The 24,796-nt window shown below is 38.1% G+C and overlaps 1 protein-coding gene and 1 long non-coding RNA gene across 2 annotated transcripts; both read left to right on the forward strand.

Annotated features, from left to right (window-relative positions):
- The first annotated feature begins 5,733 nt into the window (after positions 1-5,733).
- LOC128194111 (uncharacterized) lies at positions 5,734-7,284 on the forward strand. Its single transcript, XR_008245430.1, has 3 exons — positions 5,734-5,848; positions 5,988-6,113; positions 6,979-7,284. It is a non-coding gene; the product is annotated as an uncharacterized LOC128194111 (long non-coding RNA).
- Positions 7,285-9,856: 2,572 nt separating this feature from the next.
- LOC108346467 (putative disease resistance protein At4g19050) lies at positions 9,857-16,736 on the forward strand. The gene is made up of 6 exons (XM_052868059.1): positions 9,857-10,037; positions 10,223-13,368; positions 13,585-13,842; positions 14,094-14,789; positions 14,912-15,730; positions 16,020-16,736. Exons 1-6 carry the CDS (start codon positions 9,857-9,859, stop codon positions 16,734-16,736), a joined length of 5,817 nt encoding a protein of 1,938 aa, XP_052724019.1.
- The last annotated feature ends 8,060 nt before the right edge of the window (positions 16,737-24,796 follow it).

A 24,796-nucleotide genomic window follows, 5' to 3' on the forward strand; every position in this document is an offset into this window, starting at 1 on the left:
CTTTCCTTGGTGAGGATTGGTTCCATGCACTCATTGAAAGCAACTTGCCATGTTTGTTGATCTATCATTTGCATCTATCTTGTGATTTTGAACTATTAGCACCATGATTGAAGTTTAGCTTGCTAAGACTATATTGTCTCTTGAATGTGATTTCTAAGTTGAGCAAGCATGATTGAGTTTTGTTTATTTGATTAAAAGTATGCTTAAAGTTACTAGACCATTGTGATTGAATTGTTTGCTAGGTGAAGTACTTTTGCTTGAGGACAAGCAAAGTTGTAAGTTTGGGAGTATTTGATAATGCTAAATTTTACCATATTTTAAGCATCATTTTAGTAGCAAAATCAACTCCTTTCTAACTTATAACTTGCTTAATCCTATTCTTTTGTCTTGTTTTCTAAATTTTGTGTTTTTAGCTACTTTGATGAACTTTCATCAATAATCCCTTATTTTGTAGCTAAAAATGAGCCTGGAAGAGTCTCCAACCATGTATACAGATGAACCAAGGTGAGCACATGCAGAAACGCCCGTCGCCAGCGAACGAACGCTCGCTTAGAGAGCAGAAATGGACGTTCGTCCTTCGAAGGAAAACGAACGCTCGTCCAAGCCAGGCGCTGTGGACGCTCGTCCAAGCCAGGACGCTCGTCCAGCCAGGCAAGGACGCACAAGAGGACGCTCGCCCACACGAGAGGACGCTCGTCCAGAGAGGCAGAAGTGGACGCTCGTCCAGCCAGGCAGGAGAGGACGCTCGTCCTGAGAGATGCGTAGTGGACGCTCGTTCAGAGAAGAGAAGAGCGGACGCTCGTCCGGCGAAGTCAGAAGTGGACGCTCGTCCTGTAAGCAAAAGAGGACACTCGTCAGGACGTTATGAAGAGGACGCTCGTCCAGAAGACGCGATAAGAGGACGCTCGTCCAAGATTTAGGACGCTCGTCCAGGAGAAGAGGACGCTCGTCCACTTTTGATTTTTCCAGTGAGTTTCACGCCCGGGCGCGACTGAGAGGGCGCTCGAGCGTGACTTTCCAGAGAGTCTCGCGCCCGGGCGCGACTGACAGAGGGCGCCGGGCGCGATTTTTCTGATGTGGCAGAGGTGTCTATTTAACCCTAAAATGCAAAGGGGAAACGGTCTTTGGTTCTTTGGAGGCGCAATTCACTCAGAGGAGAGCTTGGACGGCTGCTAGGGTTCGTGGGAACACTTCCTTCTTCCTCTTAGGTTATTCATCTTCTTCCATGGCCATTTTGTAAGCTTTAGGGTTCTCCATGGAAATGGAGAACCAAACCCATCTTGTTGGGATTAGTTGTAGCCTTTGAATTCTTGTGTAATTGTTGAATGATTTGAATATATATATGCCGTTTCTATCAATTGCTAGTATTCTTGTTTCCGATCTTAAAGCTTGCATGTAATAGGAACGTTCATGACTTGATTTTGGGGTTTTATGGATTATGGGAACGTAAGATGAAACCCGGAACTGAAATAGGAGTCCTTGTGGGTCATTGATTCTAGGAATGGAAGATGATTCACATGTTGTCTTAGATCCCAGCTCTTTAATGCGGGTTTTGCTTGTTAGATTGCCAAGGAATTGGGGTTTGATAAGGAAAACCTAGGCTCTTTCACCTAAGGAATTAGGGCTAGAGTGTTTTAGTGGATTGACTTTAGTAAATTGATAGAGAGGAGATAAAATTGGTCATACACAAGAGTGCATTGGTGAAAACTAACCTTAGCAATGTCATTTCATACCATTTCTTGTCTTTTCCATTTCCAAGTGCCTTCAATACCAAAGTCCAACCTTGTAATTATGTATGAATTTATATTTCTGCACTTGTTTGTAAATTGATGTTATGTTATTGAGTCTATGTGAGTTGTTAATCGCACAATTCTCTAGTATTACGAGTCTCTTGGGAAAACGATACCCGGTCTTACCGGTTTATTACTTGAACGATTCGGTGCACTTGCCGAAATCGAGCCCAACAAGTTAAATTGGGCCTCATCACTACCCAAGGCCGGATACCAGAGAGGCTGGACATAATTGAAAATTGGAGAGGCCAAACAAGGTCGTGGATTGACGAGTAAGTCTTTGTGCACTGACATTAGCTCGACCATCTCATTAGAGGGATTTCCAACTTCTTTAGTGTTTGTCATCTTACTTCTCCTAAGCATCACAAATTTTTCTTCAAAGATTACTTCTTGGTCCCATAGTGGACGCCAATTGTACTTATGAAGCTAAGTATATCCTAAGAAGATGAGCACCACGAACTTCCGCAATCTTCCATGCATCAAGTATTATAGGATAATTATGATGTTTGTGGATCCTTACCTATATGGACAAGGTAGATCTAGTGGTTCATTTACCTTTGATGCATATTATGCTAAGTTATATAATAAAACGCGACCAAAGTATGACAAACCAATTTATGGTCGAGTAGTAATTGGCCAACTTATGGCTGGATAGGAACTGTTTAGCTTATGGTTGGGTAGGATCAAACTAGTTTGTGGTTGGGTAGTTATAAACTGGCTTGTGACTGGGTAGTTATAAACCGGCTTGTGACCAAGTAGGATTAGACTGACTTATGGTTAGGTAAAAATATGTCGACTAGTAACCTAGCAAGAAGTCGACATATGGTCAGTACAAACAGATCAACTTGTGACCACATACAAAGAAACCGACTTATGATTAAATACAAACAAACAAATTTGTGACAGGATGGAATAAGTCAACTTGTCGCAAAATAAGAAGAGACCGTATGATATTGCATAAACAATTTCAAGCCATGTGCTCTTGCGCGTAATTTTATTAATAAACTTTGTTTTTTCTTAAGTCAACTTTCATATAATAGCAACTCCCTTTTACCTAAACAAGAGACTTTTTGTCTTTAGGTTTTAGAAAATATATAATTTTAGTTTTGTTTTTAATTTGTTATACATTTATTTGCTCTCAATATCATTTGAATACATATGTTAGATTAGATTTAAGGTTCAATTAAAAAAATATATATAGCAAATTTATAATTTTTTTAAAATGATTTGAAATCATGAATAAAAATATGGATTCTATCAAAATTATGGAAACTAATTTAATTTAAATTACATATAAATAATAAAATTAGATATAAGATACTTACCATCACTCTCAGCATAAAATCTTAACGTTTGAGTCTTTTTCATATATATCATTATCATAATTGGAATACTTGTCCACCTATTTATTTTCAAAAAAATTCTGCTAACACTAGTAAAAAAACTAGATTTAAAATCGATTAATAGGCCTCGGTTTTAGTGAAACCGAAACCTATTAAAACACGGTGGCAGAATTGTAAATAAAGTGAATTTTTATGACTCGGTTCACAGCGAACCGATGCCTAACAATTTGAATTTTGCTCTACTACCTCGGTCAATTGGACACCCGAAGCATTAGGTGTTGCCACTTCTGAGCATCTGACACATCCGGATATCTGTGCACATGATACGACATCGGTTATAAAGTTGTTCTACTGCCTCGGTCAGCTTGGGACCCGAGGCGATAGGTGTTGTCCATGATTTTTATGGCTCCGTTTTTGTATTAACCGAGGCATTAGATGCGCTTTATCTTCCCTCCAGGTTAAACCATTTTTACGCTACTGTTGTTCCTCTTTCTTCTTTGCGTAAAACTGGCCTTTCTTCTCCAGCCACCGCGACTGCTGCACTGCTGGACCGCGCCTCCACCATGCCAGCTACCACCGCCTCCATTCCTCACCCCTCTCCTTTCTTCTTCTTCTCCTTGTTATGCTTCTTCTTATTGTACTTTTTTTCACTATCTAGTTTCATCTTTGCTGGAGGAAGGAAGGAATGAACAACACATGGGCCATGGATCCTCTGACTCCCCGCTTTCAAAAATGATGAAGATGAAGTCCGCGGGGCTGCAGGTACTATGGATCCTCTGACTCGCAATCGAGTAGCCTTCCCAGGTCTCGCCGGTCTTGCCCGATCAGTCGAGCGGCGCCGCATTGAACGACCAACTCTCCAACCCCACCTCCATATTTGGTCTCAATTATCATATTTTATTGTTGTGACTTATTTTTCTATAAAAACATTAATTAATATTTAAAATAGTAAAAAGATATTTAAAATAGTAAAAAGATAGGTATAAATGTAAATATCAATATATATTTTTTGGATACAGGTCTAGTAACTTCTAACACCTTACAATTTTCTCTTCAAAACTGTTTGGATAGTTAAGTTTTCATTCTGCCTTGGTCTTTACTCCAACTGTTCGAAAGGATATTTGTCAAAAGAACAATAACATTAAATGCACAATAAATGTGATCCACTACTTCAACCTTTGACATTTATTTATAGTCTTGAAGATGGACTTAGGATTAACGAAATCTTAATCTTGGTTCAAGTTAAGCCGTCCGATGTACTAATGTTCGTCCGATCTTATCTGTCTGGGTTCTGGTAAAATGTTTCGTCTTTTAGATTGTTTTACCATCTCATATTTTCCAAGACCGTCCGACCCTGCTATGTCCAGATGGCCCTACATTACAATACTTATTGTTCTATTAACGATTAGAATGTGAGAAAAATTATATATCTTTAAAAATATATAGTTGGAGGGAATGAAAATGAATTTTTACTACAGAATGAGATAATCAAACACGACCAACCGTATCTTATTACCATCTCATAAAATAGTAAAACCTGTACTTGTCTCGTTCTGCGGATTTATCTTCATATATATTACTATAATAAAAAAATTAATTAAGAAATTTATTATAATAATTATTATTATTATTATCATCGTAATTACTAAAATAAAAAATATTATTAAATTATAAAATGTATATACATAAATATTCTATTAATTATTATAATATTTATGGTGAGTAATATTTATAAATTACTAAATTAATAAAAAAATACTTATGCTTATAAAGTTAAAAATGATAAAAGAACATGGACACATAAACCAGTATTTACAAAACACAATTCTCATAAAACACTATCTCTCAGAAAAAAAAAAAGTTATCTCAGAAAAAAAAAGTTGTTAAAGAGACATTTTGCTAAAATATTATTGATTAGTTACCTTCAACTATACTCTCTCTTAATTAATATTACTCTGTGATTTACTTGTATGCGTGCAGAAAAGATGTAGTTGATATGTAGCATGGCTGCTCCAATCGCGTGTTTTCAATTGGAAAATGATACTCGAACAACCAAATTTGACAACATTTGGACACAGCACACGTGTCAGCATTTGAGCGGCCCACATTTTGGTTGGAAAAAGCTGCTGCGTTCTGAGAAAGTCTGATGAAACCTGCTTCAACGCTGACGTGGCAAGGACGGGCACGGGCAGTTTGGGGTGTGCGTTTCAAAAATTAAAATGAAAATGAAATATCACTTGGAAAGGGAGTGGTCAGGGGTTTTTGTTTGGCGTTTGAAATTTGAATTTCATTTTTGAACAATTTTAGAGAGAAGTGAAGGTTGAGAGAGAGAGTGAGAGCCCGAGAGAGTTGGAGAAAGGGAGTTCGAGAGAGAGAGGTCCGACGGATTGCTTGCCGGAGTGCCGCCGGACAACGTTGAAGGCCGTCGGAGGTCCTCAACTCCTCCAGCCGGTTCTGATTCACGGTTGCCGCAGCTCCGACGTTGGCGAACGAACCGAAGACGGCGTCGTCTTCCCTCCGGCCCAGCGAACTAGGTGCGCGTTCTGAGTCTCGCTTCGTCCCACCTGCTTCCCTCCCTGTGTCGGACCTTTGCATTCACCGCCGGAGTGGCGACTGCACGGTGGACGAAAAAGAGGGGTTTTCCGGGTTGTCAGTCCCACCCACACCGTAGGCAATCGTCTCTGTTCCAACCGCCACACCTCGTGTTCACTCAAGGTTAGTTTTTTTATTTATTTCAGTGGAATGAATGTTGAATACGTGCATGATGTTGTTTGTGGATGATTTTGGTTATGTATGAGCTGTTACTGGATACGTAAAAGATAGGCAGGCAGTGATGTGTGATATCTTGTGGCAGGATAGCGAGAATTTTGTCGATGACGGGATTCAAATTGAGCCTTTCAACCTAGATAAAGAAACGGAAGAAGGTTATTTTCATGCAGCAGCCAATTTTGTTGAATATGTAAGAGAGAATGAGATTAAGGTGAGGGATTTATGTTGTTTTCTTTCTTTATTTGTGATATTTCATTTGAATTCTGTTAATAAATTAGGGATCCTTGCATGATGCATGGCTTGATAATATTGAATTTGATCCAAAATATTCTGCATTAAAATATGTACCAACTAATGATGTGGATGAGGGCATGCCTGACCTTTCTTCTAAAGATATTGCCGTCATGATGAGGCGGATTGCAAATGTTCTTGAACCTGGGGAAACGGTATGTATGTATTTTATCATTCTTAATTTTCTGATTTTTTATTTCTTTGTTCCACTGAAGTATCATTGTAAAATACAATATTTATTTTCCAATTCACTTCAGAGTAGTTGTAGATCATCCATTTGTTTAGGCAATCATTGGTTTTTTATGTGGCCAAGGAGTTGTGGAATTTCTTGCTAAGGGTAGTTCATATCCTTAAAAAATATTATCCAGTTAAAAATATTTTACTCTCAAATCTGAACGTGTAAGGAATGTGTAATTTTGACATTGTGCTTTTCAAGTTGGAACAAATAAATACAGAAAATAAGAGAACCCGAATCTGCTGTTGACTCCATAGTTGCGTATGCAAATTTACTTTTAACTTGAGTTGAGTATGGCAACCCTAAACCGTTATCAGAGAAAGCCTGATAATTGCCATTTTTTCAAAATAAAGGATTAATGGTGTTCATAAAGATAAAAATATAAGAAACAATATTTAAAGTTATATTTGGCTTGTAACTAACTGCAATTATTAATTTTATATCATGTTCATTTACATGTTCTCTTTATATCTTGTAAATCTTTATTCTTAGTGTTTGGAGAAACTATCTTTGGGCCTCCATATTAGTTAAGTGTTGGATTTTGGGGCAGCGATGGTGTGCAGAACATGCAGAAGTGTAAACAAAATGGAGGGCCCCACATGGCTTTATCTGACAGAGAAGCAAAAGAGTGATGGAAGAAATTCATTAAAGGTTGCTAATGGGAGACAACAGCATGGCAACCTGGCTGGAAACGCACGAGGCAGCACCAGAACGAGACTTGAGAATTTGGCTTTAAAAGAGTGAGAGGCCGTGAGTGAGAGGGTTACGCTTGGGAGGAGGCTCTCGGTTCTTCTCCTCCAAGTTCAGTAGATTAGTTTTGAACTCTAGATAATGTAATGTAGTGAGATTGTTGTATGAGAGTAGAGGTGTCGTGAGGTGCTGTGAGGTGCATAGGGAGTTCCAGCCGAGGAGAAGTCACGGCAGTAGGAGCTGTTTACCATTTTGAGGTGTACGGTTCGAATTTAATTTTCTGTATTGTAATGAATTTTAATTTGAATGAACAATGTCATTTAATTTCCTGTTACTGAATTGTCAATTTTATTCTACTCATGCGATTAAATTTCAGCTGAAATCTGATCTGTGTTGTTGTGTGTCTGCCATTTAATTTATACTGTTGTTGATTGTTTGCAATTTAATTTTTACGTTCGTTTGTACTGATAGCTTTATTGTGCGAGTTTACTGTTCCTGCAATTGCGTGTTGTGTTTGGTTTAGTTTTCAATATCATTTTCCATTGCCTCTTATCTTCATACCGTTCGGTCACCTAATACCGTTCGTCCTTTTCATTAACTGTTTAAGCTGCTTTTATCGTTCGGCTTTATTGTGCTCATTTCTGATTTACTGCCTTAACCGATCGGCCTTGTTACAAGAACCGTGCAGTTAGGACGCTCGGTATTTAGCGTTCGCTCAAATGCATTTTCGGAGACCGCTCGGTCTCAATGTTATTACAGCTCGGTTTTTACTTCTGTGCAATTTATACTTCAACCTTTCGTTCTGTGCTTTGGACCGTTCGGTCTTTTATATCACCATTCGGTTTTAACATTGGTTAGAACCGTTCGGTTTTCTGCTTTCAGCTTTTAATTTTCATAATTTTGTCAATTGTTTTTAACTTTCAACTTTTAATTAATTTAATTTTCCTTGCAAAACAATCCAAAAAAAAACCCTCCTTTTTTTCGTGTGTCATCTATGATTGAACCGCAATACTTCATAGTCTATACTGCATTAATTCAAATCATCAATAACTCGTTAAATGGGTTTAGAATCTTAAACAAAAGATGAACATTGGGGCACCTATTGCTGCACCAAATTCAATAAACTGGCCGTAAAAGGTTATCATATGACGCTACAAAGGCGTACATTAACATAATTACAATTTGCTTCTTAGGAGGACCACGAAAGTCACTATTGACTCGGTGTTCAAGAATCCATATAACAATTCCAATCACAAAAAAATGAGACAGTCGTAGCACACCACATATCTGCTGTAAATGGTTGATAGGACGACCGTCCTCTGCGCGCTAGACGAGCGTCCCCTTTGCGCGACAAGCTTCTGGACGAGCGTCCTCTGCGAGCTGGGCGAGCGTTCTCTGGTAGCTGGGCGAGCGATCTCCGCTTTCTGGACGAGCGTCCACTTGCTGGACGAGCGTCCTCTGCGCGCTGGACGAGCCTTCTCTGAGCGCTGGCCGAGCGTCCTCTGCGCTGCGCGCTGGACGAGCGTCCTGGCTTGCTGTTCGATGGGCGTTCGTTCTCTGGTCAACGAGCGTCCGCTCGCTGGGCGACGGGCGTCCACTCGCTGGGCTACGATCATTTTATGTGTTAGTGAACGTTCGTTGTCTACGATCTTATTCTCAGTTGAACGTTCGGTCTTTACAAGGCGTTCGTCATAACAGTATATAATAGGTTTTAAAACGGTTTGCTGTTTTAAAATAGTCCTAATCATTTCTCTTCCCCTACCGCTCGTCCTAATCACTTCCCCTCATCTACCGCTCGTCCTAATCACTTCCCCTCATCTACCGCTCGTCCTAATCATTTCTCTTCCTCTACCGCTCGTCCTAATCACTTCCCCTCATCTACCGCTCGTCCTAATCACTTCCCCTCATCTACCGCTCGTCCTAATCACTTCCCCTCGTCTACTGCTCGTCCGAATCACTTCCCATCATCTATCGCTCGTCCTAGTCACTGTCCCTCATCTACCGCTCGTCCTAATCACTTCCCCTCGTCTACCACTCGTCCTAATCCCTTCCCCTCATCTACCGCTCGTCCTGATCACTCCCTCTCTCGTCTTGATCGCTCCCCTCGTTTAGGGCCCCAGTAATGATTCCCACGATCTTCACTAATGATTCCCACTTAACAAACTTCCACTAATGTTTCCCACTCCACCAACCCTCCAATTATGTCTGCCTACCTAATGATTCCATTATCAACAGTCATCCAATAGTCTCCTGTGGAATTTCAAACCAATAGATGTGATTAAAACATGTAAGAACCGAAACAAAATTATCATTGTATCATGATTTGTCAACTCAAATTAACAAAATAAATCCAAGAACGACAAAAATAGTTTTGGGTCTATTCAAGCAATTAAAGAACTTGATCTCAATACTCTATCAAATCTAATGAACATATATTCTAAGCATAGTTTATGAGAAATTCGTCCAAAAAGACAACATATATTGCAACAAATTTATGTATTTCTACCATCCAATGAATCAATAGAATCTAAGGAAGTTGGTTTACTGGTAAAAGAGATTTGCAAGTCCATAAAATATCATCAAGGGAAGGGAAGGGACCAAGTGGGACTATTTTTGGTCCGGCGACACTCCGACGGCAGTCCGGCGGCCACCGCAAGGGTCCGGCACAGGGAAGGAAGCGGGTGGGAGGAATCGATACTCAAAACGCAAACTTGGTTGGCTGGACCGGAGGGAAGACGATGCCGTCTTCGGTTCGTCTGCCAACACTGGCGCTGCGGCGACCCGCAAACGGAACTGCGTGGCTGGGTGGAAGACGACGGACACCGGCGGCACTGGATGGAGCGAAAACGGCAACGTCTACGGGCGGCGCGTATCCGGCGAGAGCTGTGGTGGCTGGTTCGAAGAAAAGAAGGAAAGAAGGTGCTCCATCAAATGTTCTCCGTTTTCTCTCTCTCTCAAAATATTTGAATCTCAAATTTTCGAAACAACCCTAAAATTTGAATCTGCCCCTTATTCTGTCATTGCCACGTCATTTTAATTTTTGAAACGCACACCCCAATCTGCCCGTGCCCGTGCCCGTCCTCGCCATGTCAGCGTTGAAGCAGGTTTCATCAGAAATTCTCAGATTGCAGCAGCTTTTTCCAACCAAAACGTGGGCCGCTCAAACGCTGACACGTGTGCTGTGTCCAAATGTTATCAAATTTGGTTGTTCGAGTATCATTTTCCTTTTCAATTCTTGACATCGTCACCTCGAGCAAAGGCGTGGCTAAAGAAGCAATTGATTCTATTGGACTTGTACGAGACAAGAGTTGGTAAAGTAAAAGATGTTGTGGAGAAGCTCAAGAGCAAGAGAGATGCTATTCAGCATACAGTTGATGAGGAAGAACGCCGACATGGAAGAAGAATTCACGATGAAGTTAAAGAATGGATGGAGAGTGTGGATAAACTCATTCGCGCATATGAGGATTTCCACAATGATGAAATATGCCATAAATGTGCGGTGTTTGACTTTTTCAACAGTGGTTACCTTCCGAAGCCAGGGATAAGGTATCGTCGAAGTAGAAAAGCAAATGATATCACAAAGCAGGCAAATGGGTTACTGCAAAATGCAAAGTTTGACATTTTATCTTATTGGTCTGGCCCACCCTCCATGGCTACCTTTTTTTCAAACCTTGGTTATGAAAGTTATTCATCAAGAAAAGAAACTGTGAAAAAGATTACTGCTGAATTTCAAAAGCCAGATGTTAGAACGATCGGTCTTCATGGGTTGAGTGGCGTTGGCAAGACATCTTTAGTCAAAGAGGTTGTGAAGAAAGCCTTGAAAGATAAGATGTTCGAAGTGGTGACCATGGCAAGTGTAACAAAAAGCCCTGACGTAAGAAAAATCCAGGGACAAATTGCTGATATGTTGGGGATTGTATTGGAGGAGGAAAGTGACATTGCAAGAGCTGCTAGGATACACCAGATATTGAATAATGAGAATAATAGTACGCTCATAATCCTAGACGATCTTTGGGAACAAGTGAACTTTAACTTGCTGGGAATTCCTTGTGAATTAGAGAAAGAAGATGGCCTAACAAAAGTCCAAGGAAAACCCCTTGATGTTGATAGCTTGAAGAATGTTGTCAGTGATGGAAAATCCCTCGGTACTGCTGACTGGGTGAATGTCAAGAGAGGAGGATTCCTTGGTGGTAGTTCGAAGAATGTCAGTGAAGGAAAATCCCCCCTTGATGCTTCTGAACGAGTGAAAGCAGAACACTCTGTTCCTCAGTACAAAGGGTGCAAGATTTTGATGATTTCTGAAATCAAACAAGTGTTGTTAAAACAAATGGAAGGGAAAGAAGAGAGTATTTTCCCCGTGGAAGTCTTAAAGGAGAAGGAAGCAGAGATGTTGTTCAAGAAAAAGGCAGGAATAAGTGGTAAGAATTCTGAATATGACAAATTAGCAGCTCAAATTGCTAGCAAGTGTAAAGGGTTGCCAATGACAATAGTTACGACTGCAAGGGCATTGAAAAATAAGAGTCTTTCTGTATGGGACGAAACTAATCGAAAACTTGAATCTCAAAACTTAACTGGAGCACCTGAATTTTCTACAAAGTTGAGTTATGAGCTCTTAGTAGATGAGGAACTCAAGGACACTTTCTTGCTTTGTGCTCGCATGGGTCATGATGCATTGATTATGGACTTGGTCAAATATTGTATTGGTTTCGGTTTTCTTCGAGGAGTCAACACAGCAAGGCAAACCAGAGACAGAGTATATACATTGGTTGGAAAGTTAAAAGAGTCAGGTCTGTTGTCGGACAGTTATTCAAGTGATCATTTTACCATGCCAGATACTGTTCGCAGAGCAGCTTTGTCCATAGAACATGAGGAAAATCAATTGTTTACAATGACAAAGGGAAAGCTAGATGAATGGCCTGATAAACTTGAAAGGTATACTGCAATTTCATTACATCATTGTGACTTCATTGAAGATTTTTCTGGGAGAATAGAGTATCCAAGACTTAGAGTCCTTCAAATTGTCAATAATATTCCACGTCCGAATATACCCAAAAACTTCTTCAAAGGAGTGAAAGAACTTAGAGTGTTGATATTGACTGGTATTCATCTCTCACTCATTGATTCTTCAATTTCATCCTTGCATAAACTTAGAATGCTTTGTTTGGAGCAATGTTGCATCCTAGATGAAGAATTATCCATCCTAGGAGAGCTGAAAAGGTTAAGAGTTCTTAGTTTTTCAGGATCTGATATTAAAAGTTTGCCAGATGAGTTGAATGAGTTAAAAATGCTACAAATTTTTGACATAAGTAATTGCTCTAAACTTAAAAAAATTCCACGTGGTGTCATGTCTAGCTTGGTAAGTCTGGAGGAGTTGTATATGAGAAATACCTTGATTCAATGGGAGGATGAAGAACAAACATGTCAAAGTAAAACAGCTCTTCTTTCTGATTTGAAACATTTGAATCAATTGACAACTCTAGACATACAAATCCCAAATGTTTTGTATTTGCCAAAGAATTTGTTTTTTGACAAGTTAGATAGTTACAAGATTGCTATTGGAGATTTGAGTTCATTTTTAGAGACTGGTTTCCAGATGCCAGAGATATATGAAACATTGAAATTTTTGGCTGTACAATTGGTAAATGGATCTGACATTCATTCTCTATTGGGGATTAAAATGCTGTTTGAAGGAGTTGAAAATTTGTTTCTAGAACTTAATACTGTCCATGAAAAGCATAGTGTCCGTGAAGCCCGTAATATTGTCCATGACCTTTTTTATAGATTGAATTTAAAAGGATTTCCATGTCTCAGATATTTGTGGATTGTAAATAATTCTACCATTCAATCTCTCATACATCCAAAGGACAGGCAGCACCATGAGAAAGCTTTTCCAAAATTGGAGTCATTGCATCTCTATAATCTCAAGATGGATGAAATATGCTCATGTAAACTTTCAGAACCCTCCTTTGGTAAACTGAAAGTCATTAAGATCAATCTCTGTCGTGAATTGAAGAATGTATTCTCAATTTCCATGGTTGGACTTTTAAAAGTTTTAGAAACAATTGAAGTTTCTGAATGTAGCTCTTTGAAGGAAATTATCAATGTGGGACCACCAATCAACCTTGAAAATACTGAGCTTCTTATGCTTCCTGAATTACGCTATTTGAAGCTACAATCTTTGTCTGAGTTCATTGGGTTTGATGCCATTCCTTCTATACACGAAGGGGAAAGAAAACTCTTCCATGAAAAGGTGCGTTTAAAATTATTCTCTAAATTTCTTTATCTTTTAGAATTAAAACTTGTTTTTTCACATTTTATTCCGTTAAACTAAAAATAGGAAATAGTTTGTAAAGAGTTAAACTTTAAAAGGAGAAGAAGGTTGTTTATCTTTTACGAAAATTAAGTTGAGAAAGTCAAAATCAATTCCTTAGTTTTTTGAACATTAATAGCGTGTGTCTCTTTGCAGGTTGGAGTTTCAAAATTAGAGAGACTAGAGTTGTCCTCAATCCAGATTGACGTAATATGGAGTGTCAACCAATCTTCAGAAAGATTATCTTTTGAAAATTTGACTCATTTGGACGTGAATGGTTGTTGGAATTTAAAATCTTTGATGTCATTTACAATGGCCAAGAGTCTGGTGAATCTTCGAAGTCTTTATGTAAGTGAATGTGGGAAGATGACAAGTATCTTCCTCTCTGAACAAGATACAGAGAAGGATATTATGGTAAGAAGATTGGTCTGATTAGATTCAATGCTACGATTTGAAATTACACACCCACAATCGATGCTTCAAATAGTACAATAACTGATGTTGATTGTTTGTAGATCCATAAATGTTATATTAGTCCATTTAAAATTTTGAGAGGTTTTAATGTTGTTATAACCAAAGTACTTTTTGCTTTTTCTGTTTATTGATTTGGTTTCTCTATTTTACAAATAATTCGATTAACTTATGGCTACTGTGTACCAAAACAGGGTAGCATCTTTCCAAAATTGAAGAATATGAAACTTTGCAGCATTATTAGTCTGAGTAAGATATGGTATCCCAAACTCCCTTCTGACTCCTGTAACAAACTAGAGACTCTAATCATTGAGGAGTGTCACAGACTTGAAAATGCATTGGAGGGAATATTTGGGAGTCTATGCAACTTGAGAGTTAGAAATTGCAGGTCCATGCAAGCAATATTTAATATAGGTGAGCAAGTTGGGGATGTAGCTAATAATTTGCAAGATGTTCATTTAGAAACACTCCCAAAATTGGAACTTGTATGGAAATCGAATGATGAAGACCTCGTAGGAATTCCTAAGTTTAACAATCTGAAAAAGATATGGGCTCAAGTTTGTGACAACTTGGAATATATATTTCCATTTTATGTAGCCAAGAATCTTGATAATCTTGAATCTCTTGTGGTTTGTGATTGCCGTGGATTGAGTAAAATTGTTGCTGAAAAGCATGTTACCAACACGGATACAGCCAAATTTATCTTTCCTAAACTAAGCACCATCAAATTTTCACACCTGCCAAAACTTACGAGTTTTTATCCAACGAGTTATGATTTATCATGTCCATTGAATGAGCTGTCTATTGAATTTTGTAACAATCTGGAACCATTCAACAACGGAACCGAGCATGCACAAACAAATCCTGTGCATGCACTCTTTCCTGAAGAGGTACTGCGCCCTTCAACTCTTCATCACTTTCTATGAAGACAAATTCTTCCTCTTTTATTTAAATATATGTACCTTTATATGAATATACTCATTCTTTTTCTTTACATGTTTGTCAATTATAGGTAATCAATAACTTGAAGTCCATGCAAATTGAGTTTTGGCACGCAAAGTCACCAAACAGCTATATGGGCAAAGGGAACCATCGAAGGGATAACTTAGAAGAGCTTTCCTTATCTAGATTAACTAATACTGAGATTTTATACTCTTTCCTATATAGAAATCCTAATTTGAAAAGCCTATCACTGAATTATTGTTTCTTTGAAAAGATAGTACCCCCAAAGGAAGATACTGAAATTGAAAACTTGGGAGTAGTTCCAAATCTGAAAAGCTTGATGTTGATAGACTTGTTCAATCTCAAAGAGCTAAGCTTTGAACCAGACATAATTCTTGAAAGGTTAGAGTTCTTGATTTTGAAGAACTGTTGTCTTATGATTACTATAGCACCTTCCTCTGTATCTTTTACTCGCTTGACAAATCTAGAAGTGGTCAATTGTGATCGATTGCAAAGTCTCATGACAGCATCTACGGCAAAAAGTTTGGTTCAGCTCAACACCATGAAGGTAGTGAAATGTGAATCGCTGATGGAAATAGTAAGAAAGGATGGAGAACAATCTGACAGAATTGTTTTTCAACAATTGAAAGCCCTCGAGCTTGTTTCACTGAAGAACCTTAAGAGTTTATGTGTCTCTGATTGTGACTTTGAATTCCCATCTTTGGAGAAATTAGTTGTGAGCGCATGTTATAATATGGATAAATTTTCAAACAGAGTCACCATCTCACCAATTTTACAAAATGTACATGTTGTACATGGAAAAGAGAACAAACGATGCTGTTGGGAAGGAGATATAAATGCTACAGTACAAAAAATATTCAAGGAAAAGGTACGTAATAATGTATCTTTTCTTGACTAAATTTTTCTTTTCTGTTTTGTTATTTGTAGAATTAACTTAAAACAATGAAATTACTTAAAAATTTGTGTGGATTTTGGGTAATAGAAAACAAGAGAAGTATTTATGTTTTTGGCTTCAGTTATTTTTTTAAAGAATCAAAAACTAAAAAACGCTACCCAGTTATCATCTAACCAAAATGTACAAGAAAAATCAATTACAGGTGATTGTCTCTGAGTAGAACAGTCATTATATAAAGAACTTACACAATATATATTCGCAGAAATTTTTTGAAGGCATGGAGGAGATAAGCCTTTCGGAACATCAAGAACTACAAGAAACTTGGCAACCAGGAGCTGATCTGCAAAAGAAAAATAGCTGGTTTTATAGTTTGAAAATTTTGAAGCTTGAGAACTGTGTAATTCAACCATGTGCAATTCCATCTAATATTCTTCCTTATTTGAGGAGCTTAAAAGAACTGCAGGTACAAGGTTGCAACAATATAGAGGTAATTTTTGAGATGAATGCTGAAGAGGGTACTGGATCTACATTTCACTTGCAGAAGTTGACTTTACAAAAGCTACCAAAACTTAAGGATGTGTGGGAAAGAAACGGTAAAGGAACCGAGAACTTTCAAAATCTGAAGCTAGTCAATGTCAAGAACTGTGAAAATCTGCAAACTGTGTTTCCTTTGACCTTGGCAAAAAGTCTTAAGAAGGTTGACGAACTTGAAATAGTAGATTGTCGTGAATTGTATGAAATTGTTAGAAAGGAAGACGACACAGCAGCGGTGTTTGTGTTCCCTTGCTTAACTACACTGGCTCTTGGTGAACTGCCAAAGCTCACTTACTTTTACCCAGAATCATTTACTTTGGAATGCTCTGCGTTACATGAAATGAACGTGTGGAATTGTCCAGAGTTGAAGCTATTTGAAAGTACTAACAGACAATCCATTTTCTTTCATCTGAAGGTAATTAACATGCAATATGTATTAGGATAAACTTAAATGCAATAGAATTAAATGAGTATTTTTTGTTTGTTTAGGAGTTTTGTATGTTGTAGAGTGCAAAGGTGAGCAGTTTAATGTATTGGTTATTAGACAATAATGGATAATAATTATGTCTTAATGGTAGAGTTTATGGTTTGAAAATGAAAAGCCAAATGTGAGTCGTATAAGTTGTGGTGTCTAGTTGACATGAAAAATTATAGCAAAACACGTAGAAATACAAGGAAGTGAACAAGGTTTTCACATAAAGGTTTAGTTTTGCTAAAAAAATTGGTATTAGAGTTTGAGAGCCTTAGTGTATAAGTGAAAAAAGAGCTTAAGTGTCTAAGTGAAAAAAGAGCTTAAGTGTCTAAGTGAAAAAAAAAGCAAAGTTTATTTGAGTGTCTGAATGGAAAAAAAGCTAGAGAAAGCTTGAGTGTTTGAAATAAGAAAGAGTGAGATGGTCAACCTGTTGGAATATAAATTGATTTTGTATGTTGGGCCTAAAAGATAAAAATCCAAAATTAGCAAAGGTCCAAATAGCATTCTAGAAAATCCTATCTAGAAGGATTCTAGAATGTTCTAGAAAAATATCTTGAGATGCTTATCCATAAGATGTCTCTAGATAAGTTTAGAATTATATATAGGAATGTTTTAGAAAGTTCTAGAGAATAAATTATAGCCCTTAGATGAATGTTGAGGTGGCAAGATCTTAACCATTGGTTAAGAAGGTGCCATTAGTATAAATAGGGGATGGTTGTATCATTTGATAACAAGCCAAAAAGTTTAGAAGCACTCAATACAAGCCTTTCCTCTTCTCTCAAAATCTTCCAACCTCTCCCAATATTAAACACTTCCTTCTAGCCTTTAAAGTTTTCTCCCAACAAAGTGGTATCAAGAGCCATAAGATCTTCATAGAAATGGCAAATACTGGAGTTCCCTTTCAAGTCCCAATGCTCACCAAGAGCAACTATGACAATTGGAGCTTAAGGATGATAGCTCTCCTTGGTGCACATGATGTCTGGGAGGTGGTCGAGAAGGGCCACATTGAGCCAGAGAATCTGGAGAGTCTTTCTCAAGCTCAAAAGGATAACTTGAGAGACTCAAGGAAGAGAGACAAGAAAGCTCTCTGTCTAATTTATCAAGGATTAGATGAAGATACTTTTGAGAAGATTTCTGGAGTCAAGTCAGCCAAGGAAGCATGGGAGAAGCTTAAGATCTCTTACAAGGGAGCAGATCAAGTCAAAAAGGTACGTCTTCAAACTTTGAGAGGAGAGTTTGAAGCTTTGCATATGAAGGAAGGTGAACTAGTCTCTGATTACTTTTCAAGAGTTTTAACGGTTACTAATAACCTAAAAAGAAATGGTGAGAAGCTAGATGATGTAAGAATTATGGAGAAAATTCTTAGATCATTAGATCCAAAGTTCGAACATATTGTCACCATTACCGAAGAAACAAAAGACTTGGAGGCCATGTCAATAGAGCAACTTCTTGGTTCGTTGCAAGCTTATGAAGAAAAGAAAAAGAAGAAGGAAGAGATCACGGAGCAAGTCCTCAAGGCACACGTTGATTCAAGAAAAGAAGAAAATACACACAACCAATCAAGGCGAAGTTATAGTCAAGAACAAGGACGAGGGCGTGGATATGGACGAGGACAAGGACGAAGGCCTAACAACAATAACCAAAGAGGAGAAAGCTCTAACAGAGGTCGTGGGAGTGGAAATCCGAATTCAAGGTATGACAAGACACGAATCAAGTGTTACAATTGTGATAAGTTTGGACATTATGCTTCTAAATGTAGAGCCCCTAACAAAAATATAGTTGAAGAGAAAGCCAATTATGTTGAAGAAAGGTGTCAAGAAGATGGTACCTTGCTATTGGCTTACAAGGGCCAAGATAGAGGCGAGGATAATCAATGTTACCTTGACAGTGGAGCAAGTAACCATATGTGTGGGAAAAGAAGCATGTTCGTGGAGCTTGATGAATCAGTAAAAGGAAACGTGGCTTTTGGAGATGAATCAAAGGTGGCGGTGAAAGGAAAAGGTAATGTCCTCATCCGACTAAAGAATGGAGAACATCAATTTATTTCCAACGTATATTATGTGTCAAGCATGAAGAGCAACATCTTGAGCTTAGGACAACTCTTAGAGAAAGGTTATGATATTCAACTTAAGAATAATAACCTTTCGATAAGAGATAATACAAGTAGATTCATTGCAAAGGTGTCAATGACAAGAAATAGAATGTTTGTGCTCAACATTCAAAGTGATGGCCCACAATGTCTCAAGATGTGCTACAAAGACCAATCATGGCTTTGGCATCTTCGATTTGGCCATCTTAATTTTAAAGGATTAGAGTTGCTCTTCAAGAAAGCAATGGTGAGAGGACTACCTCATATTACTCACCCCAACCAAGTTTGTGAAGGATGTCTACTTGGAAAACAATTTCGATTGAGTTTCCCAAATGAGTCGGACTCAAGAGCTCAAAAGCCATTAGAACTCATACACACAGATGTGTGCGGACCAATCAAGCGAAGATCACTCGGTAAGAGTAATTATTTCGTTCTCTTCGTTGATGATTTTTTAAGAAAAACATGGGTATATTTCTTAAAAGAAAAATCATAAGTGTTTGAGAACTTCAAGAAGTTTAAAGCCCATGTTGAGAAGGAAAGTGGCCTTCTGATCAAAGCTTTGAGATCCGATCGTGGAGGAGAGTTCACATCAAAAGAGTTTCAGAAGTATTGTGAAGACAATGGAATCAGACGACAGTTGACAGTACCAAGATCCCCTCAACAAAATGGAGTGGCTGAAAGGAAGAATAGAACTATCCTGGAGATGGCAAGGAGCATGCTTAAAAGCAAGAAACTTCCAAAGGAGTTTTGGGCTGAAGTTGTTGCATGTGCAGTCTATCTGACCAACCGCTCTCCAACAAGAAGCGTTAGTGGAAAAACACCACAAGAAGCATGGAGCGGAAGAAAGCCAGGTATTTCTCATCTTACAGTCTTTGGAAGCATAGCTCATGTGCATGTGCCAGATGAGAAACGAAGTAAGCTTGATGACAAAAGTGAAAAATACATCTTCATTGGTTATGACGCCAACTCCAAAGGGTACAAACTCTACAATCCTGATTCAAGGAAAACAATCATCAGCCGAAATGTAGTGTTTGATGAAGAAGGAGAATGGGATTGGTCGAAAAACTGTGAAGATCATACCTTCTTCCCGTGCATTGAAGAAGAGGATGTGGAACAACAACAACAACCGCAAGAGGCACCTGCTACTCCACCCACTTCACCAAATACAACCATTCAAGATTATGAAAGCTCAAGTGAAAGAATGCCACGTTTTCGAAGTCTCCAAGAAATTTGAGGTAACTGAAAATCTAGACAATGTTACCTTATTCTGTCTATTTGTAGACTGTGAGCCCATGAACTTCCAAGAAGCAATTGAAAAGAAGAGTTGGAGAAATGCAATGGATGAAGAGATCGAGGCAATAAAGAAGAATGATACTTGGGAGCTAGCCTCGCTTCCAAAAGGGCACAAAGCAATTGGTGTCAAGTGGGTCTACAAAGCAAAGAAAGACTCCAAAGGAGAAGTTCAGAGATACAAAGCGAGATTGGTGGCGAAGGGCTATAGTCAAAGGGCTGACATCGACTATGACGAGGTATTTGCTCCAGTTGCTCGACTAGAAACTGTAAGACTTATTATATCATTAGCAGCTCAAAACAATTGGAAGATACATCAAATGGATGTTAAATCCGCCTTCTTAAATGGAGTTCTTGAAGAAGAAGTCTACATTGAGCAGCCACAAGGATATGAAGTCAAAGGTGAAGAAGATAAAATCTTGAAATTAAAGAAGGCTCTTTATGGGTTGAAATAAGCCCCGAGAGCTTGGAATGTTCGGATTGACAAGTACTTCAAAGAAGCGAATTTCATCAAATGTCCATATGAGCATGCACTCTATATCAAAGCTCAAGGTAAAGATATTTTGATTGTATGCTTGTATGTCGATGACTTGAGTTTTACAGGGAACAATCCAAGCATGTTTGAGGAATTCAAGAAGGATATGACAATGGAATTTGAAATGACCGACATGGGGCTTATGGCATATTATCTCGGAATTGAAGTAAAACAAGGAAACGAAGGAATTTTTATTACTCAAGAAAGCTATGCCAAAGACCTCCTCAAGAAGTTCAAGATGGATGATGCTAATCCAGTTGGTACTCCTATGGAATGCGGCATCAAGTTGAGTAAGGATGAAGAGGGAGAAAAAGTAGATCCAACCCTCTATAAAAGTCTTGTTGGAAGTTTGCGCTATTTAACTTGTACAAGACCAGACATTCTCTATGTCGTTGGAGTCGTTAGTCGGTACATGGAAGCTCCAACAACTACTCACTTCAAGTCTGCGAAGAGGATTCTTCGATATCCAAGGTACGACAAGCTATGGCCTATACTACTCCATTTCTAACGATTACAAGCTTGTTGGATATAGCGATAGTGATTGGAGTGGAGATATGGATGACCGAAAGAGCACAAGTGGATTTGTGTTCTACATGGGAGACACAGCCTTTACTTGGATGTCCAAGAAGCAGCCTATTGTCACTTTGTCTACATGTGAAGCAGAGTATGTAGCTGCAACTTCATGTGTTTGTCATGCTGTTTGGCTACGCAACCTATTAAAGGAGTTAAGCTTGCCACAGTGGAGGCAACAAAGATTTTCGTGGACAACAAGTCGGCAATAGCATTAGCAAAAAACCCAGTCTTCCATGATCGAAGTAAGCACATCCATACCCGTTACCATTACATTAGAGAATGCATGAGCAACAAGGATGTGCAAATGGAATATGTGAAGACACATGATCAGGTAGCAGATATCTTCACCAAACCGTTGAAGAAAGAAGTCTTTATGAAGTTGAGAAGTTTGCTTGGAGTACAAAATCAAGTTTAAGAGGGGGTGTTGGAATATAAATTGATTTTGTATGTTGGGCCTAAAAGATAAAAACCCAAAATTAGCAAAGGTCCAAATAACATTCTAGAAAATCCTATCTAGAAGGATTCTAGAATGTTCTAGAAAAATATCTTGAGATGCTTATCGATAAGATGCCTCTAGATAAGTTTAGAATTATATATGGGAATGTTTTAGAAAGTTCTAGAGAATAAATTATAGCCCTTAGATGAATGTTGAGGTGGCAAGATCTTAACCATTGGTTAAGGAGGTGCCATTAGTATAAATAGGGGATGGTTGTATCATTTGATAACAAGTCAAAACGTTTAGAAGCACTCAATACAAGCCTTTCCTCTTCTCTCAAAATCTTCCATCCTCTCCCAATATTAAACACTTCCTTCTAGCCTTTAAAGTTTTCTCCCAACACAACCTTGCCAATAGTGTGTCCCTACCTAAGTTGACAAAGAAAGTCAACTATGATAGTCTGTAGATGAAGACTCTTCTTGGATCACAAGATGTGTGGGATGTAGTTGAGAATGGGTACCAAGAGCCAACAAACAATGAAGAACATACGGTTGCCTAGGTTGCTGCATTGAGAAAAACGCGAGTAAAGGAAAAAAACAACTTTTTACATGTTGTACCATGCTGTGGATAAATCTGTCATTGAAAAGATAGAAAACGCTACATCTTCAAGAGAAGTGTAGGAGATATTGGAGAAGACATATAAAGGAGATGATTGAGTAAAGCAAGTTCGGCTTCACACACGCAAAGGCGAGTTTGAAAGCTTGAGGATGAAAGAGATGGAACACATAATCGAGTACATAACTTAGATTGAAACTGTGGCTAATCAACTTGGTAGAAATGGAGAGTTATTGTCAGTCAAATGAGTTGTTAAAAAGATTATGAGATCATTGAGGAGTCCAAGAACTTGTCAATGCTCTTAGTTGAAAAGCCTTTCAGGTCCTTGGAGGTGACCGAGAAGCGAAGAAGGAAGTGGGAGTCACTCGAGAAAATACTTCAATCAAAGGTGACCTTAAAGGAGAAGTAGGCACTCATATCATTAGGAGGTATTGGAAATGATCCTGGTGGATAAGCCATGAACGGGAAAAAGCCAAAGAGTAGTCCAGTCTGCAAAATTAGCATGGGCGATGACAAGAGAGAGGTCGAGGAGGTCGGTCAAGCAGCTTACACTATAAGAAAAAAGGGTATTACTGATAGTTAAAATCAGTTGGTAATGGCTTTTTTCGACAAATTATCAACATACCTAAATCAATCTGTAATAATGCAATCGGTAATATTTCCCAACAAAATCTTATATCTATCGGTAATTATTGAAAAAAAATTCATCGATAAATACAAGACAAATTTGTTGGTAACTACCAAAGAAACAATTCACAGTAAATTCTGTCAGTAAATTTTGTCGGTAAATACCGTGATCTGCTTCTTCTTTTTCCTCATCTCTCCTTCTTCTTTGCTTTAGGGTTTCATTTTTTTTATTTGTGCTTTTCCAATCCAACAAAATTAAATCCACCTACCCCATCCACCGTTCACTTCCTGATTTTTGAATTTTCAGCTAGATGATGTGAATTTGTTTTAGGCGCACAAGTTGACGGTGGAGTTGCTAGTTTTGTTGTGTGCAAATAGGTTCTATAGTGGTGTAAATGTAGGTGGGTGCTGCTTGAACAATGGTGAAGTGGTGCGATGAAAGCTCTCCGACAAGTGCATGGTGCGTTATCTACTTGCGATCTCCGGTGAATGCTAACGTAATATTTACCGACATATGTTTTTTTCAGTAAATGAAATAGGAATTACCAATGGATTTACCAACAATTTTTTTATCAGTAAATGAAACATGCATTATCAACGGATTTACTAACAGAAAAATATGTCAATAATGCATCTGTATGTAAAATTCGTTTGTAATTAAAATTTTAAAATCTATTGGTAAGTCAAATTTATTGGTAACTCAAATTTATCGACAAATTTATTTCCATCGGAAAAATTCTGCCTGTACTTTCATATATTTTTGTAGTGTTAAGAGTTGAGTGCTTTAAATGTGGCAAGCACAACAACTATGCCAATGATTGTAGATTAGTGATATGTTACAATTCTGGTAAGGTTGAACATTTGCAAGAAAGTGTTGATCTAAGAGAGGAAAAGAAGAGACACATAAAAGAAGTTGAAGAAGCGGGATTGTTGATGATAGCACATAGCTCAAGGGATGAGCACAAAGAGAATTTGGCAAGTTTGCCGAATAGCAAGAAGAACTCAACAAGTTAACCAAAAAGCAAGAACTTGCAAAAATTGTCGAGTATCAAGGAAAACTCGGCAAGACAACTGAATAAAGTGGTGAACTTAGAGAGATAACCAAGTAATGTGGACAGTACCACAAAACACCCTGATAATTCAGTGGTGCATTTAGATAGGCCTGCATTGTGCATGGAGAGCTTGAAGAAGCATATGAAAAGCTTGAGGAGCAAGAAGAACTCAACAAGACAGCCGAGTAGAGTGGTGAACTTAAGAAAAGAGCCGAGTAATGTGGTAAACTCAACAAAATAGCCGAGTAAAGCGGTGAACTCAACATAACAACTAAGTAGCATAAATAGGCAAACTAGAGTACTGAGTAGCACAGATAGGGCCAATGAAAGTTCAAAACCTTCTAAACACCATGCAACAAAACCCCTCCAACCCCTAAATAAAACTTCTTCTTTCTTTGTTTTGTTGTCATTTTGTTTGTTTCGTTTGTTTATTTGACTATTTATCTTTTCATTGTTTGTTTCATTAATTCTTATCTTCTATTGGTTTTATTTTAATAAGCTCTTTTCCATGAAATTCAATTTTCATCTTTACAGTTTGTGACAATAACTAGAATATACATAACAATAAAATGAGAAAGATTAATAACAATCAAGTAGGATAAATTAGTTCAATGACTAAAACTAAATAAATATGTAAGACCTTAAAACCCTTAACATACTAAACCCAAAATAACTTAAGACATAAATAGAAACTCCAATAGGATTGAAAATTTAGGTGATATTGTGCAATGAAAAAACCCAAAGTCACAACAGAATATTAGAAGACAGAAATCTTAAATAAGCCTAAGAACCAAAGGAAGATTCCTAACAAACACA

The sequence above is a fragment of the Vigna angularis genome, chromosome 9, assembly GCF_016808095.1.
Source record: "Vigna angularis cultivar LongXiaoDou No.4 chromosome 9, ASM1680809v1, whole genome shotgun sequence".
Lineage (NCBI taxonomy): Eukaryota > Viridiplantae > Streptophyta > Magnoliopsida > Fabales > Fabaceae > Vigna > Vigna angularis.

What these genes read in the sequence shown, in the direction of transcription:
- LOC108346467 (XM_052868059.1), top strand. Translation starts at nt 9,857, where the DNA reads ATGCCGTCTTCGGTTCGTCTGCCAACACTGGCGCTGCGGCGACCCGCA. An exon ending in GAAAACTCTTCCATGAAAAG is followed by an intron (nt 13,369 to 13,584) that starts GTGCGTTTAAAA and finishes GTCTCTTTGCAG; the next exon opens with GTTGGAGTTTCAAAATTAGA. An exon ending in ATGCACTCTTTCCTGAAGAG is followed by an intron (nt 14,790 to 14,911) that starts GTACTGCGCCCT and finishes TGTCAATTATAG; the next exon opens with GTAATCAATAACTTGAAGTC.